General features: G+C 56.7%; 1 protein-coding gene across 1 annotated transcript in view; it reads left to right on the top strand.

Moving 5' to 3' along the window:
* Window positions 1-18,172, top strand: part of RGMA (repulsive guidance molecule BMP co-receptor a) — a 44,615-nt gene that overhangs the window by 14,608 nt on the left and 11,835 nt on the right. The window contains exon 2 of the mRNA XM_046010147.1: window positions 3,654-3,769. Coding sequence (XP_045866103.1) covers window positions 3,654-3,769 — 116 coding nt within the window. The remainder of the gene's footprint in view (window positions 1-3,653; window positions 3,770-18,172) is intronic.

The following is an 18,172-nucleotide window of genomic DNA, read 5'->3' as shown; positions in this document are numbered from 1 at the left end:
GTGATCTGTCGTCCAGCCGTGACTTGCTGCCCCGCGGAATCGATGGCACACACAGACAGCACATCAGGCCCGGGCTTGGGGTGCTCAGATCTCTGGTTTAGTAGCCAGTCATCAGGGGAACCTGACTTTACTCAGCCTCAGTTTCTCATCTGCAAAATGGGGATGGCTGTAGAACTACCTTAGCTTAAAGTGTCTAGAAACGTACTTAGCCACGTGACATAACGTGAGAGCGCGTCGAAATGCAAGCCAGGATTACTGTCAGTCTTCGTAAAAACAAATCCTTCAGAACAGCCCACGAGACACACCACCTTTTTGGTAAAGCCTCCCCCGGCGGTTAGTTACTCACCCCTCCCCTTCCTCTAATACTGGTTTCCACCAACAGTGCAAAGACAGGGTCTGTCTTATTTATTTCTTTAACCGTTAGGGACTAGCATGCTGTAGTTCTTTTTTTTTTTAATTTTTTTATAAACATATAATGTTTTATTAGCCCCAGGGGTACAGGTCTGTGAATCACCAGGCTTACACACTTCATAGGACTCACCAGAGCACATACCCTCCCCAAAGTCCATAACCCAACCACCCTCTCTCTCCCCCCTCCCCCCAGCAACCTTCAGTTTGTCTTGTGAGATTAAGAGTCTCTTATGGTTTGTCTCCCTCTCCATCCCATCCTGTTTCATTTAGTCTTCCTACCCTCCAAGCCCCCCACATTGCTTCTCCACTTCCTCATATCAGGAAGATCATATGACAGTTGTCTTTCTCCGATTGACTTATTTCGCTCAGCATAATACCCTCTAGTTCCATCCACATCGTCGCAAATCTAGCATGCCATCGTTCTGAATGTACACTTATTGACCGAGGACTCAGGCCCTGGATTTGGGAACACCCTGTATGTACCCAGAGGAAGGGAAAGTTGGAGCTGCTGACTTGCCTCGGCTCTGAGAGAGCTTCAGCCTTACGTAGAACCTTGCCTTTCGGAAATGACCTGCCCTTCCGCCACACAGCCCCACTGTCTAACCGTGGAGGCTGGGGGGCAAGGCTTCAGTGCTGGGCCCGACAGAGCCCACGTTGGAGGATAGGGAGCAAGAGCCACGCAAGGGGAGATCCCTTAACCCGAGGCTCAGAGTACAACCTAGGGGAGAACCCAGAAATGGCCACGCTCTATAATGGGAACTGTTTATAAGAAGTCAGCCACACTTTGAGTTAAGTGAGTTTCTTTGGCGAATAGAGTGCTGAGTTCCATAACCCGGTGTTCCAAGAATTTCTTATTGTAAAGACCTGCGGAATTGTCAATAAGCTCGTTGGTTTGGCCAGTATAGATGGGTTGCTCAAGGCCAACATGACCCCATACTGCTCTTTTGGGGGACTGCCTTTCTCTTGATAGTCTAAACTATGTAAAGGCCAAATCTCTACTTTCATGATGTCCAAATATAGCCTCACACATCTCTCCTCGTGAGGAAAACAAAAAAAGAAGGAAGCCGTCTGTATCCCTTTCCTAAATCATGGACTTACGTCATAAGAATTGGATCGCCTCACAAAATGGCGGCCAATCTTGTAGCCGGAACTCGGGCGTTCCCATGGCCCGGTGCCCCTCTCAAACTGTATTTGTTTGCAGTCTCAGGGTGACAATATTATCAGCCTGCCCCTACAGATGATGAAATTGAAGTACAGAGACTCCAAGTCCTGCTTCCAAAGGTCCACCCTGAGGCAAGGACCACACTGGAAAGGCTGTCGGGTCTTCTAAGCCCAGCGGTGCTTGTGACCGAGTCCCTGTGGGGGCTACCTTGCTGAAGGATCCCCCCTCTCATTAGCAAGAAGCTTTAGAACTAACTGGGAAGGACACAGTCCTGCAAATGGTGTTAATGGATGGACCTCAAAGGCACCTCTGTGCCGTCGGGCTCTGTGCCTACCTCAGTGGGCCAGGGCTGTCCTAGGATTCTCTAGAATAAACTGTTAGGGTCTGGCCACGGAGGGGCCACGCTCTAGAAGAATGCCAGGAGAGCCCCGGGTTGGGAGGTGCTGGACTTTCCACTGGACAGAACCCTAGCATTTTACAAATCAGACCTCAAAATGAACCCCAGTTTGGGGAAAGGATACTTAGAGCCTATTGGGTGGTGACCTCACCCTTTGGGGGAAATGGGCAGTGCAACTTTAAAGATGAGCTGTTGTCTTCATGGCGTTTTTGCACCAAGGGGACCACAGCTTCCTGTGGCCCCATGGCACAGCTGGCTGAAACAGTAGCCCCCTTTCTCACCTGTTTTGCAGAAGCCAGATTTAGAAGGCTGACTGGGTTGTGACTTCACAGGACACACAGCTTTCTTCCCCTTGCCCAAAGCCTGCTTCCCCAGAGCTACCCTCCCCTCCTGGCAGACAGAGTCCTAAGTGCAGGCGAAGCCTTGCAGCCTGTGTGGCCTTCAGCAAGTGAGGACTGCGATAGTGCTTAAGAGAAACATCAAAATTGGATAAAAATTCAGAATTTTTTTCCAAAGAGCCAGATGAGTAGGCTTGGAGGAGAGGTGAGGGAGGCCAAGGGAGGGATTGGTTCCACGCAGAAACACTTGCTCTGGCCTATTTGCGTTCCATCCAAAAGATGTTTCTCGGGGAAAGTTGCCAGTCTCTTAAATATCCCAACAGCGGCAGAAGAGCCGCAGGTCCTAGGCAACCTTGGGGAGGAGACATTTTTCTCCTGGAAAAATAAGCGACTGAGTTAAGGGAAGTCACCACCCTGATGCCCTCCCAAGAGCGGCCTTGGTGGCCTTGCCCTGGCAGCCCCAGAAGGCCGGGCCCGGTGCACCGCAGAGACCGCTGTATCCACACCTCCTCCGGGGTGGCAGCCGTCCTGCGGCCTCCGTCAGGCTCGCAGGCCCCCAACTCGGGACTGCAGCCAGGGCAAGTACCGGGGAAGCAGCGAGGTGCGGGAAGGGGATGCGGGAGGCTCAGAGGCCCAGCGGGGTGGGTGGCCCGGGGTCCCGGCGGGAGGGAGCCTCGAGGTGCGTTGGCGGCTGACAGCCAGCGGGCCATCCCGGACACCCTCGGACAACTCAGAAGCGGATTTTCCAGCCTCCTGCATGGTTGGGGGGGGGGGGCAATTCTGAGTGAGAGAAATGAACCAGGGGGGTGTGGGTGGCGGCGTCGGGACCGCAGTCTGGTTGGAACGGGGTCCTGGGGTTTGTCTCCGAGCGCAGTTTCTACTTGGGTTGGATATTTACAGGTTGGATTAGGGGGGCGCTCTGCAGGCCGTCCGGGGGCGCTGGGCCTCCTCGGCCCGGGCTGCCGCGGGGATCGGGGAGCCGGGGCGCACCCTGCACCCCCTGGGCCCGGGTTCCCGAGCTCCCCGCGGCCAGCGTCGGAGCCCCACCGCCTCGGTCCCCGCCCAGCTCGTCCCCCCCCCCCACCCCCCGCGGGCCGCGCTGAAACCGGAGCGCGAAGGGGCGGGCCGCGCGGCGGCTGGGGCGGCGGGGCCGCGCCGACATTGGAGGGAACCCGGGGGAGGGGGGGTCGAGGGAGGGGCTCCCGGGGAGGGGGGGCGCGCCGGGCGCCCGCGGCCGAGAGGGACCGAGCCTCCCGGCTCGCTGCTCCCGCCGGCGGAGCGAAGCTGCCCTTTCTCCGCAGCGTGATTTATTTTCCTCTTCTTTTCTTCTAAACTCTTCTTCCAGGGAGAGGCTAGTGGTAACAGGCCGAGCTGGATGGATGGGTATGGGGAGAGGGGCAGGACGTTCAGCCCTGGGATTCTGGCCGACCCTCGCCTTCCTTCTCTGCAGCTTCCCGGCAGGTAAGCCACTGCCCCGGGCGCGCGGGGACGGCGGGGTCGCCGCTCCCGGGCCTCGTCGCCGCCCCTCGGCCATACTTGTGCGAGCCGGTCGGAGCCGAAGTTCGCCGGCGTCCCCGGGACCCCCGCCTCCCGTTTCCACCGGTCTTTGTTTCTCCCGCGCCCCGCCGAGGGCACGGTGGATGCCCGCGGGGACCCGGGCGGGGGGGGCGGGGGTAGAAGGACCCCGCCGGGGTCCCACGGGAAGGAGCGGGAGCAGGGAGGTCGCAGGGGCCGGGGGCGCCTCCCTCCTCCCGAGAAAGGGGGTGCCGGGGACGCGCCCCTTAGGGGCCCCGAAGGAGGGGGGAGGGAGAGGGAGCGCGGACTCGCAGCGGGGGGCACTTTCTTCGGCTGCTCGCCCACCGGAGTGCGAACCTGCCGGGTGCCCAGGGGTGGAGCCGGGGCCGCCCCTGAGGTCCCAGGCGGGTCCCCGGCCGCCCCCTCCTCCGGGACCCTGTCCCGTCCCGCCCCACGCGCCTGCCCACGCGGGGAAGCCCACGGACTAGGCTCACGCGAGCCCGGGTTCCTGTTTGATAACATTCCGCGTCGCCCCCTGTTTGTTTTTATTGTGTCAGAAAGGGAGAGAATTTCAGAATTAAAGCTGAAAAAGCCATCTGTTTCCAATGAATCCCCCATAGTTTTTCACAATGTTTTTGGCAGATCGCTGCTTTCAAATTCCTCGGAGCCCGGACCTCTTGTTTTTGTTGGGGGAAGGGAGACCAACTCCACAGAGAAGCATTTGTTCCTTCCCAAACGCTCCAGTTTCTTCACTTTTTTTTTTTTCCCCTTTCGGGGGGGGAGGGGGAAAGCACGAAACTTAAATCCCCAGTCTGTTTTCTTTATAATGTTTCATAAAACTTTATTTCATTTTGGCCATATGCTACTCACAGCCTGGAAACGCCAGTTAAATCCTTTATGCCCATTTTTTTCTCTTGCTAAAAATACAAATAAACCCAGTGTCACGGGCCAAATGGTCCCCGATGCAAGGCGGGATCTCTCGGCCGGCCCCATTGTGTTGCGGGGTGTCGAGGTGTCTGTTTGCAGAAGTGCGAGCCTCTGCAGCCGGGCGCGCATCCGCAGCCCCCGAGCACAACCGAGCCCTTTGCAAGGAAAGATTTCGGTTAGACTGGGATTGGGTTGTTGTGTTTTGCTTCCCAGCCAACTGGGTTTCAGGAACTGGCAGAACTGGGCAGTCCGGCCCCTGCCTGGCTGTAAGCTGGGGCTGCCGGCGGGCGGACGCTGCTGGCAGCGGTAAGGGGCAGGGGATCAGTTTACCTTCTCGCCCCAGCCCGGTTGCGGGGGCCTCCGGCGCTAGCGTGTCCAGCGCGTCCAGCTCACTCAGCAGCTGCGCGCCCCAAGGGCATCCCGGAGAGCCACAACTTGCTCCCAGCCCTGGCTTCCACTGGGGGGGCCAGGGCCAAGGACAAGAATTGGGGGGGGGGTGTCAGTGACCCAAAGAGTCCTGGGACCCTCCTGCGCCCCCGTCGGTGAATATTAATACCTCTTTACAGTGAACCCAGCAATGGGGTGGCCTACTCCCTCCCCCCTTCACCCACCTTTTAAAAGACCTTTATCCCTTTTACAGTAGGGCCTGACTGAAAGGCTGATTTGATTCTCTTCCCAAAACTAACAATAATAATAATAAATAATAAAAAGGACAGTCTTCTTTAAACAGAAATCCACCTTTTGGAGGAGCAGGACTTTGCCGGGTGTGCATCTCGGTTTGGTCTAGATAAAGATCCGGCCGGTTGGAAGTTTTATCAGATGGGTTGATAAATAGCTTTTGTCCCTTGGCTGCCTTGGGGGATGTGATCTCAGCTTGGAGCTGAAATTGAGAAGGGGGGCTTAGAGGCCCTTAAAACAACACCTTCCCGCTCTTAAAGGGGCAGCGCTTGTTAACTGCTGGAATTGGGGAGAGGAAAGGGAGGGCCCGCGGGACTCCCAAGGAGGCAGCTGCCAGCACCCAGTGGTGGATTTTTCCTTGTTGCTCATTTCTTGTCTCCATCTGAAGATCTTTATTTTAAAATCTACCCCCCCCCCCCCGCACACACACACACTGCTCCCCCCACCGCGGTCCCAGGAAAGCGGGTGGGTTATATAATTCACAATGCACATTCCATCACTTGTTTCCTAGAAGCCCATTTCATTTTTGGCTTCAAGGCTGGTAACTAAAACCTGGCAGATAGAACAGATAGCCGCAGCACCGTCATGCCAACTGGCTCGTGTTTCTTCTCATTTGAGGCCTTAACAGCTGCATTTAGTCAAAATTGCCCACCTTACTGAAATCTGAGCTTCCAGATACACCGGGGGCTCCAGAAACTTGCGCGCGCAAGGAATCTGGGTCAGAAGACAAGTTTCTTAAGAGATGAAATGGGTCCTTTTCGCGGCGAAAGACGGACAGACTATCCTCTTCTTGGACCCAATGGCAGAGAGGCTGCTCTGGACTGAAGTCGAGAAACTGTGGGCCTGATGGAGAGCAGGGAGACATGGGGTGCTGGAGAAAACCCAAAGCCCTGGCAAGTGTAAGGCGTAGGGACCCCAGGGGCCCTGCCTGCATGGGCCTCTCCCACGGAAGACAGGTGGAATCTGGCTTGAGCAGGCTCAGGAAAGAATAGGTTTGTTCAGTGCTAGTTAGCTTGAACGGCTGCCAGGAGTAAACCCAGAGGAGTGCAAATTAAATTGGACATAGTTATGTGGGGAAAGATGCCTTAACCTCTGTAGACTGAGAGGGTATGTGTCTTTGGAGAGTGTTTACAGGGACTCGCTCCGTGCCTGTGGCCCCCTGGCATGCCTGCTGGGTTCCTGACTCAGTGGCAGCCTTCAGGACCCTCCTCCCAGCACGGCTGGCGGATCCCCAGCCTCCTGATGGGAAAGGGTTCTGTGGTAGTCCTCAGGCTGCAAGGCTGTATGCTTAGACCGTGCTGTGCCCACCGTGGTTAGGGATGGACCAAGTGGCCACGTCAAGCTGTGGGCAGGGACAGGGGTGGGGGAGAGATACATAGAGGCTTCTTAAACTTCTAAATCACCGTGACTTCTTCGAACAGATTGCTCAGAGAAACCCGTCAAAGGGTTGTAAATATGGTGGCCTGTTTCCTATCAACATCGGGTGGGTGGGTGTGGTCTATACTCGCACAGGAGTTCTCCAAGTCTGGTCCCTGGACCCGCAGCCTCTGCCTTCCCTGGGAGCTGGTTAGACACAGACAAGCTCTGGGCCCACGCCGGACGCACCGAAGCCCATACTCCAGGGTGGGACCCCGCAGTCTGTACCCTGCCAGGCCCTCTAGGGGGTTCTGATGTGCCCTCCAGTGTGAAGACTGCCCTCCTAAGAATTATAGCCTGTCTTTCCCCCTCGTCCCTTCCCCTTTACTTTTAAACTGCGCCGGTTACAGAAATGTCAGTCCTCAAAGGGAAACTAAGGCTTGTGGAGACCAAGGGCCGTCTGCAGCATCCAAGGGCGTCTGGGTCATTATAGGGATGAGAAAAGTTCTCCCAGAGCTGGTGCTTAGAAATGTGCAAGCAAGTCAATTTGCTTATCACACTTTTGTTCTCCCAGTGGGACTTGGGGTCCCAAAGGGAGAGAATGAAGTGATGTCTGGTGGCAGGAGCCAGCTAGCAGGTCCGTGTGTGACACAGCAGAGCCTTGGCTCCCAGGAAGGCGGGATGTAAGATCCTGTGGACGGTTTACCTGTTAGGCCCTGAGGGTGAACTGGGAATAAGGAGAGGATTTCTTTTCTTTTTTTTTCTTAAAGATTTTATTTATTTATTTATTTATTTATTTATTTATTTATTTATTCATTTATTTGACAGAGATCACAAGTAGGCAGAGAGCCGGGCAGAGGGGGGGGAAGCAGGCTCCCCACTGAGCAGAGAGCCCGATGCAAGGCTCGATTCCAGGATCCTGGGATGATGACCTGAGCCGAAGGCAGAGGCTTTAACCCACTGAGCCCCCCAGGCGCCCCAAGGAGAGGCTTTCTGGTCTTGTGGCTGAAGAAGACAGGGAAACCTGTCTGCAAGGTTCAAGTACTTGCTAGCAATCACCCCAGAGCTCAACAGAGAAGTGGGGACAGGTGGTCCATGGGCCCAGATAAGGACGCTCTGTGCAATGGGCAAGAGGGCATCCCAGGACCCTGTGGGGGTAAGAGGATGAGGTGGGGACCAGTTTTTAGATTGGGGGACACGTGGTTCCTGCAAAAAATCCCCTTTGGTGAAATAGACAAGGCCCGGCACAGAACTGGGTGGAGAACCCCAACTTTCTGTTTTGACTGAGTGGTTGACTACCATGCTGTTCCCACACTTGGCTGAATTCAACCTGCAGAAAACTGAAGGCGCGGTTTCTTCTAGAGTGACCAACACATCCTAGCATACCCCGGACTTTTCTAGTTTGAAAGCTGAGCGTCTGCTGTCCTTAGAAACCCTCCCAGTCCTGGACACACCAGGATGGTGGCTCACCTAAGATTCCTCCCCTCCTGCCCCTGGGGCTAGTGCCTGGTTTGAGTCTGTTAGCAACTGCCCGGAACGGTGAAGGTGAAGCGCCAAGTGTGACGTGGGCCTGTCCCTTCAGTCCAGGTGCTTGGGGCTGGGTCTCCTTCCTACACCCTGTCCTGTCTGTTCCCATTGTCTCCTTGCTACAACAGCTGGCCAGCCCTAGGACCCCCCTCTCCGGCCCCCCGACCCCCATGCACACCCCCAAATGGGTTGTTCTAAAAGCCCTGCTCGGGAACTCGTGCCTCCTTGTAACCTTCTTTGGAGCATCCAAAAGGGGGGACCCTCTGACTTCTGGCCCCAGCCCCTGAGCTTCTCCCAGTTCTCATTCCCATGGCTTCTGGCAAATCCCCAGGTCCCAGGTCACGCCTGCCCCCCAGACACACAGACACAGTCTGCCACCGTCCCACCACCGCCCTGTGGGCGACCCCCAGGACCTCCATGCTCATGCCACTGCCCATTTTGGAATGGGAATGCCCCCTTGATCAAGTTCAGTGCTGTCTCTCGGGGTTCGGTGCCATCCCTCCAATGACCTAGACACCTGTCCCCTTGGCTACAGACATCTGTGCTTCCTCGCAGCGTCATTGCTTTGTGGGTCTTGGGGTTTTGTCCTCTCCTACATCACCAGCTCTTTCAATAAGGGCAGAACCCCATTTTCTGTTTCTTCATACCCTTCTCCTTGCTGCACACCTTGAATATAACCCATGTGATCCAGGGAATGGTAGGGCCCTTGGTTTTTGGGTATTTCTGTTTTATTTTCTCCCAAGAGACAGAGACCACGGGTTTCTTTTTATCCCCCCAGATACCCCTATCTTTTTTCTAAAATAACTTTTTTTGGTTATAAAAACAATCCTCATTTTTAAATCTAAAAACCAAAAAGGATAAGTAAATGAAAATAACCCAAATTCCGACCTCACACAAAGATTACGCACATCCTCAGAGATATAATACCTTATGTTGTTCTCTCCAAAGTATGATCATCTGAACAGGGAACAATAATTTTTAAACCTCTTTTCATTTATTGAGTGGTCACAGGACACCAGGAGCTCATTAAAGCTCATTAAAGCCAAATGCTTTAAATACAACACCTCCTGAGATCACCACCCCTTCCTCACGGAACGTCATCACTCCCACTGCCCTGAAGAGACAGAGGGTCAGAGAGGCTGCCTGACATTACACAGCTAGCTAGTGACAGAGCCAGAGGGAGAACACAGACCCCTGCCCTTATCCATATCCCTGATTTTGAATAAACAAGCCCATTAAGTTTGTTTTGTGGCATCTGAGAGTTTGTGCTATAGATCCTATAAGGCTTTAAGGTGGGGAAAAATAAGGAACAAAATCAGGAGCTATTCGATAGCAGAATGAAGAAAGACCACATTTTCACCAGACCTAGCATTTTTGCCTCCTCCCAAGGACCCTCTCTGTTCCCTATCTGTTCCCTTGCTTAGTATTTCAAAGAAGATGCCACCCAGCCATAGGTCAGGAAAACTAGTTGGCAGGGCTGTCATTGTGCAAATTTTCCCAAGTCAGATTTATGTCTTTTGGGTTTTGCTTATTTATTCATTTCATGCACCATTTCACCCAAGCAGTCGGAATACCTAGACGCCTATTAAAGTGGTCCGTCTGCACCCAGGTCCCCGCAGAAAGGAACCCATTATTGCTTCCCATGCTGAGGAATGGCCCATGAACACAGGCTCACACATGTGTGCCCAGCTGGCGTGCGTTTGCCCTCCCACCGCATGAGGAAGGTGGAGGAGGGAGGCCTGCCCGTGGACAGCGGTGAGAGCAAAAGAGCCACTTCAAATGAACTTGGACCTGGAGCGGCCAAGCAGATGAGCCCAGGGTTCCTAGAGGCAGAGCCAGGATGGAAAATTATCATTACGAGAGCCAGCCCCTAGACTCAGGAAACGGGGTTATACCTCAAAGCAGGAAGACAAATTGCACACCTGAAAGCTTCATTTATATAGGAAAAGTGATGTCTCTGCCCATAACCGCCCTCCTTGTGGAACTCCGGGTAGCTCAGTGCTGTGCCCTAAGACAAAATGCTCTGGGTATGACATCTCGCTCCCTGCTCAGCCCTTGGCTGGCATGGGCCCCTCTTACCCAGAGGAGCCCTCCGCTGACAGGTGCTTTTTTGAATTCCCTGTTTGCCATTAATCAGGCTCCCCATGGCCCCAGCGGAATCGGTGGGGGGAGGGTGTCCCGTTTGGCAAGCTGACGTGTGCCCTTTTCCTTGGCACTCGGCGTGCTTTCTTGTAGCGACGTGGCCTGCGGGGCTGGGTGGGATGAGGGGGCAGCGCCTCCTGCGTCAGCTCCGTGGGTGGAGTGGACCTGGTGTGCTTCTTGAGGTATCTGGTGGCCGACAGGCCGGTGGTGACGCCACGATGATCCCGGGCAGGTCCTGCGGGAGAGACCCAGACGGGCCGATTCCGGGCATCTCTGAACTCTAAGAGACTCCAGGACAGTGCCCAGGCCCGAGCGTGCCCCATCCTGGCACCAGATCTGTTCGCTGCCCTGTCCTTGAGTCCCTGCTGAGGGGACAGAAGAGAGTGCTGGTAGCTGTGGCTGCCAAAGCCAGAGTCCGATGCAGGGTGCAGGCAGGCTCCCCCGCCCCCACCCCCCCCCCCCGGGCTTGGTGCTACCCTCCGTGCCTCCATGGCCCGGAGTGAGCGGGGACAGGACCAGGTCTCCGGCTTCGTGGGCGACCTTTCCACAGAGACCCGGAAGGCCCTGCTCTTTTAAGCCATTCTGTGCGTGCTCTGTGTGCTTGACCCCGAAGAAAGCCACCACCTCCTAAAAATAGTATTCTGATCATGCCGCGCACTTCCTGAGCGTTTTCCTGGGGCTCCCCACAATCAACCACATCAGAGTCTGAAATCAGGCTGGGGCGGCAGGGTCCAGGCAGGAGAACAGAACCACAGGGGGTATTTCCACGGAGGGACCTGAGTCTAGGGGATTGCTGAGTGCTCGTGGGAGCACCTTGGGAGAGACCACGATGGCCCACAGCAGCACGGACGCTGCAGGAAGCCTCTTGGTCCCCCTGGGGTGTGGGGGACCAAGGCAAGAGGAATGGGGGGGCAGGTCTCTGAGGAGGGTGGAGTGATACCAGCGCCCCCTTGTGGTGGAATCTAATGGAACTGGGGGACCCCTGGCCCCCCACACTGCTGAGGAAAGCGCTTTGGAGCTCGGTGACGTTTGCTACCAGCAACCAACCAGTATTTCGGCTCCAGCTGTTCCCGAGGCCAGTATACCTCCAGACCTCTGTCCCACATCACCTGCCAAATCCCACCTGCCCTTCCAGACCGGGCTGAAATGCTTTTCCCCGGGTACCCTCTCCTGCCTCCGTCCTTCCCTCTTTGCTGCGACTCAGGATTCACGTGAAACGAGTTTGCTCTGCCTTCCAGAAGTTTGGTAGCTGCTTGCACCTGAGCAGAGAAACCCACGGACTTGCAGCAACAGCCTGAAGCACTGGTAGGGTCCAGAACTTTCAGCAAATAAATGAATCTGGGCAGTTGCTGACCCTCGCACCCCCCACACGCCTTGCCCCAAGTCGGACAAAACCGACCGGATCATGGGGCTCGTATTCCGAACGAGACTTACCCCTTTAAGAGGAGGCAGGTTTTTCCCCTCTCCCGGCTCACCCCACCCCTCCCACACAGCCACTGAAACCCGATCTAATCCCTTTGCACGCGGGTAATTTATTGGTCTATTGGGCTTTTCTTGGTGGCAAATTGCATTGTCTTTATTCCTGGGTTCTGGCCGTGGAGCGGCTCGCTGCATTCCTGAGACTCGTTTCTCAGGGCGGCCCTTCACACCCCCTCCGCGCACAGCGAAATAAGTTTTATTGGGCTTCTTTGTTATGCAAACAGGGCAGTAATAATCGGGCTATTATTCCGAAAGATTGGGCTTGATTAACAGTTCAAAGGAGGTCTCTGAAAGCAGCGAATGCCGCCCGGGTGCGTAAATATTTTCCTCCTGCCCGGGTGGGTCCCGCGCACCCCCCCCCCAGCTCCCTGCCCCCAGCTTGCTGTTTCCAGGGGGCTCTGGGTCACTATTGAAAGGAAAGGAATTAAGTCAGGCGGGCTGTGGGGCTCTGATTCCTCTCGCGGGCATGTCTCAGCCCACCTCCCCCCAAAAGTGAAATGTTACCTTTGCACATAGAAGCCCCCAGAACCCACCCCACCCTCAGACCTAGCAGAGCCCGGGGTGGGGGTGGGGCACTTAAAAAAGGCATCAGATCTGCTAAGATGCTTTGAGTGCGGGGTGGGGAAGATGAGGTGACCCCCCAGCTGGGGGGTCCTCCAGAGGCTGAGCATGGTGGCTCAGTGATCTGAGATCTAATGATCTAAGTGATCATTAGATAAGGCGATCTTGATTAAGTTGATGGCACAGAGAGGCAAGGAGTTCCGGCCCCAGGGGCCCAAGTCCAGGGTCGCTCTGCCCAATGACACAGCAGCTGAGATGGAAATGATGGTCAGGAGAGCTGAGTTCCCATCAGATTCTTGATCCTCTGGCTCTGCTCATATGGGCGGTCTTGGATCCAGCCAGAGGTGGCCGGGGGCCAGAAGGGGCCGCTTTCCCGTCTGCAGGAACCAGTCAAGGAGGGGGCAGCCGCCGGCTTCTGTCACCCCAAAAGCACCAAGGCACCTCGATCTGCAGAGCCTGGTCTCCTTTCCTTGCTTCCTTTCTTGGACATTCACATCAGGAAAAGGCCAAGCCTTCCTGCCTGGAATTAAGGTCTCGCGCTTTTCTTTCTTTCTTTTTTCTTTTTTTTAAAATACGGTACATAAAAATCAGCCCCTCTGTGGTTTCTTTGGCAGGTGACATCGCAGCCAAGAGCTTTTTCTTTTGATGCTGGGCCAGGTTACATTCAGGTTCCTGACCTGGGGTGGCCTCCAGCCCGTGATTTAGCGGAGTAGACATGGGGCGACAGGATAACTCTAATGGGGGGTTGAGGGCCTCTCCGCTCTCCCCCTGGGGGGACTGTCCAGCCCTGGCATGCTCGAAGCCCTTCCATGAGACCCCCAGGAAATGCATGCATGACCACTTCAGGCAGACCCAGGAGGGCTGCATTGTCACCAAGAGAGAAGGCAGGGGTGGGGTGGGGCGGGGGAGCCCTCAAGTCTGGTCCCAGCTGGTCCCTGGCCTCTTGTACACCATTCTCCCACCCTGAGCTCTAGCTCCTGCATCTGGTGGGAGTCCTTGGCCAGGAACCTTAAACGAGAGCTCACTGTCCATTTGGGGGGTGGTCACTGTCCTGGGAACCGAGGGTTGGTGCTGGCCCTACATCAGGGACTGGGTGTGGTCAAAGAAAACCCATCTCGGGAATTTTAGGACCTGGATCCTTCTCAGCTGGTGTCCCCAGAAAGGTAGAGCATGCGCACTTCGAAAAGAAGAGAGAAGAGCCCGGCAAAACCTGGCGGCTGTGTGAGCCAGGCATGCGCGCGGGCAGCAAATGCAGATGGTAATTCTTGCCCGCCGAGTCAGAGCGGCCGTGAGGATCTGGCGTTGCAGCGGTTTGCAGTCTACACGGGCCAGGGAAGATCGGGGCGTCATTATTGTCATCATCATTTCCTTTTTGGAGAAGCCTGTGTGTCCTGCGGGTGCGCCCCCACGGCGCTCCCCCACACGTGTACATGCGTGCTGCCCATCCCATCAGCCCCCACAAAGGGCAGAGTCTCGTCTTCAGTGTCTTTGTGGCCCACAGCCTGTGGGATCGGCCCGGTGTGTGTGGAAGTCCCTAAAGGGAGAGCCGCTTGGGGCCTGAGAGCTGTGGTTTGTCTCCCGCTGCGGTCAGAGTACCTGGGAGGAGGGGGCTAGGTAATGCCACCAGGCCTCAGTTTGCCTGTCTGTTGAATGGGGACAACATAATCCTAGGGCCGTCATAGGGTTAATGGAGATAGCTGTACAATGTGTGGCATACAGTAAGCACTCAGCACGCATTAGCTGTGAGGTACATCTAAGTCTCCCCCCCCCGCCCCAGATTACCATTTAAGCAAACCAAGTTAACACAAAACTGATTTCCACCGAGCTGCCTTCCCGTGTTCTCGGGGTTTGCTTACATCAGCTCCACGGGTCCCTGGAGTACTGATGACAGTCCCGACGCATCTTCACGGCACAGAGAGCAACACCGAGCTCAGAGAGGTTAGTGGATTTGCCCGTAGCCACACAGCGCTGAGCTCCAGAGCTGGAACCGGACCGCGAGCATCTGCCCTTGGAGTTACATCCCTTGAAACCCTCCCCACCAGCACCGCTTCCCAACGCGAGGTCCCCCGGCTCCCGAGAACCTCCAGCATGGGATTGCCCAGACACACAGAACCTGTCACCAGCTGCCTTGTTGAGCCCAAATTCACCCCGGTGCTCTGTCTGGGTGGGGAAGTGGCGAGCGCTCTCATTTTTCTTTGTGTCCCAGAACCCAAGGTCTGTTCCTCTATTCATGAACAAGAGCAAAGGCGAACTTGTTACAATTGTGCTTCAGGACCCAAAGTTTCTGACTCCGCCATCTCTCAGAAAACCTTTGGGTGGAAGAGGCATTGCGGGGCACATCAGACACCTGGAAGGAAGGGTCGGCAGGGGGTGGGAGAGAAGGTGAGGCCTGCAGCCCCCGGAAGAAAAGACTGGGCCCAGGAGCTGGGGGGAGGGGGGGTGAGATGTGGAGCAGATGAGAGCTCTCTTCACACCTCCCCCATGCCCTTTCCCCCTCAAGTGCTGGGAGACTCATCCCAGCCCAGGTCACCCCTTGGTGACCACAGGTCCTTTTCAAGGAGAGGGGACAGTGGAATAAGGGGAACCAAGGCTACCTGGTCTTCTGGCTCCTGGCCAAGTAAATGTCTCCAGTGATCTGGCTTGGGCAGAGGAGGAGTCAGGAGGGCTGGGGAAGGGGAGGAGAGGTGGGGCAAGGCTTATAGTCGCTGAGGCTGCAAGTCCGGGTGCCAGGCACGAGTTCTGGTGGCAGCTGTCTAACTCACTCCTCCTTGCTGTGTCCTCCCATGGCCCAGGGTGAGCCCGAGCTCTGATGTCTCTCTTCCTATAAGGACGCTGATCCCATCCTGGGACATCTCCCTTGGGAACTTAATCACCTTCCAGAGGCCCTGCCCTTCTAAGTACCATCACACTGGGGTTGGGACTTCAACATAAGAACTGGGGGGGACACATTCAGTCCATAGCATCCTCCCCGGCAAAGCCATCCCAGAGCCCTTGGGACGTGTGACGCCCCGTCAGTCACGATCCTGGACCAAGGCGGGTGGGCTGCAGGGGTGGGTGCTCCATGCACAGAGCACTCACACTCAGCACACCCACGTCCAGGTGGAAGGGCAGAGCCCAGCCAGGGCCCTAAGGTGAGGACGAGGGAGAGGTGGGGGAAGGGATGCTCCGGTCCACTGCCCTTCCTGTCCCCTCCCTGTCCCGGCCTGTGACTTCTAACTTCTTACCTTTATCCCCCTCTGAGACCTTTGTCAGGGCCCCCGTTTGTCGATCGCCCAAGGGGTCCCAGCAGAACAAGTGCCTCTTCTCATTCAACCCTTGGCCACTCTCTAAGTTCATAGATAGGAAACCGAGGCAGAGCCAAGTTCCCACAACTAGAGAGGGGACAGAGCAGGATTGTGCGCCTGACACTCTCCGTCCAGTGCCCGCTGCCCACCACTCCGTGTGGCCCCTGTCGCCTTCACACCTCCCAGGTCTGTCCCTAGTTCCGGGTGATGGCATCGGGAACATCCTCCAGATGGCTGAGAAATGGGACGGGCGGGACTTCAGGGGAGTGAGGGGCTGGAGGAGTTCACCCCTGTGCGGACCCTGCCTGGGGGGCAAGGGCAGCCCCAGAATGACCTCGGTCGCCCCCTGGGGGTGGTGGGCGTGAGCCGCCATCACCACTCTTGGGAGACTCTGAGAGGAGGAGGGGAGCAAGGGAAGGAGCCCCATTGATGAAAGGCCTGTGCTCCAAGGGCGGAGGGCCCCGCGGCGGTGCCCAGGACTGCTCTGGGTTGGCAGCTGCATCCCTGCTGGGCTTGCCCCCTGGGAGAGGGGGCTCCTCCCTTTGCCCCCTCTGCAGCCCCTCCCATCCCAAAGGAAATGCCCCGTGCACACACTCCAGACTGGCCAGGCTCCAGCAGGTTCTAACTTGGCCCTTTTGGGACTGTTGAAAAGAAAATGGCCCAACTCGAAAGAAGTGTGGCCTATGCACCAGCAGCGCGGGCTTCCCTGGGGAGCCTGGCTGAAGTGCAGGGCCTGGGGCCCACTGAGGCCTGCTGACTCTGCCCAGGTGGCTGGTGTGCGCGGGGACGTTTGAAGAGCGCTGCTCTGAACAGAGGATTAAGTGCTGGCAGATCCCCTCTGATGACCCCAGAGGACGGGAGGGACCCCCTTTGGGGGCACCTCTGGAGGATTTCGGTCACGAGCCCCAGACATCCTGGAGAGTTCTGCCTCGGGGACTCTGCTCTGAGCCATTTTCAAGGTGGGGAAGACATCAGACTCTTACCACCACCTGCGGAGTCACTCGGGGTGGGGATAGAGCCACAAATGGGGATCAGGAGTGAGACACCCTGCATACCCCACATTGCCTGCCTGCAGGCTGGTCCTTCCCGAGGCCCCGTTCTCGCCCCCTGCCTTCGAGCCACTGCCCACCCTGCAAAGCAGCCCCTGGGAACTGGTCTACTGGGGGCAAGCCCACAGAGTGCCCACAGAAGCCCACAGAGTGCCCAGCGGTGGGGGAATCCTGCAGGAGGGGTCTACAAGGAGAGGCTGAAGGTCACTGGTGGTAAAGTGCGCCCTTGAAGGGCCAGCCGGGCCCAGCGGCTGGCGGGGCGGAGGCGATGCTTAATGTGCTAATTGCCAGGGAACTGCCCTGGGCATGGGCTCTTGGGCCCGACAGGCCAGATGCAAACCCTGCTGCAGCTCCTTCCCAGAGACCTGAGGCCAGAGAAGCCAGTGGGTGAGCCTGGTTGTGCCCCGCAGGGAGGCGAGCAGGGCCAAGGGGCCTGGCCCTGGGCCGCAGGGAGAGCTGTCCGAGCAGCAGCACCAGCCAGAGACAGAGTCTGGTGGCTGCGACGTGGCTCTCTGCTGTCCCCGGGCCGCTTTGGCTGAGCTGAGGCCAACAGAGCTCCTGCTTCGGGGTTGTGCCTTCTGGTTGTAAAGGGACAGGTGGAGGCCTTTCTTCCCTCCGGGCACGCTCCGCACCAGAGGGGGACTCGAGCCTGGCTGCAGGCAGGGCTCCCGAGGTTGCTGGGCTGGTGGGCGGTGTGGGCGCAGCCCAGGTGGCCACCACTCAGCACAGGCTGTGTCCCCCTCAGATCGTTTCCTCTGACATCCCGATCTCCGTGGTTCTGAGAAAGCAGCATCGCAGGTCAGCACACCCTGCGCCCGGCGCCGGCGAGGCTGCCTGAGGGGACCGTGCGTGGGGGCCGCCGACCACAGGCGGAGAGGTGGTGGCCCCCACAGCGAGTGCCTTTTGTACCGTGTTCCTCTGCACGGCCCCTCCACTCACACTGACCCCCTCTCCTCACCTCACCTCCACCGTGAGGGGCTCCTTCACCTTCTCCCACGCAGGCCACATTAGCCCCTTTGCAAGGTCGGTTGGGTCTTGGGTGTCTTCTATAGGCTTAGTTAAATATGAAGACAGCAGGGCCAGAGAATCGTCTAACTGCCTTTCAAGGGACACCTGCCCCAGGAGCACACATTTTAATTGGGGGGCAGGGAGGGTGGGGGGTCCCAACGAGTGCCTTTCCCCCGTTCACCCCAAATGCCTCTTCATGGCAATTACCCCCTCTTATTAACCAAATCTTCTGGAGTCCGCACGGTTCTTCAACTTCAAATGAAGCTGTGAAAATGGAAAATCTGTAGCTCTCATATCAAATTTGCTTCATTTTTCCTAAGACACTTTTAAGTAAATAC

The sequence above is a fragment of the Meles meles genome, chromosome 6 (assembly GCF_922984935.1).
Source record: "Meles meles chromosome 6, mMelMel3.1 paternal haplotype, whole genome shotgun sequence".
NCBI lineage: Eukaryota > Metazoa > Chordata > Mammalia > Carnivora > Mustelidae > Meles > Meles meles.
This window is presented reverse-complemented; position numbering and strand designations above follow the sequence as displayed.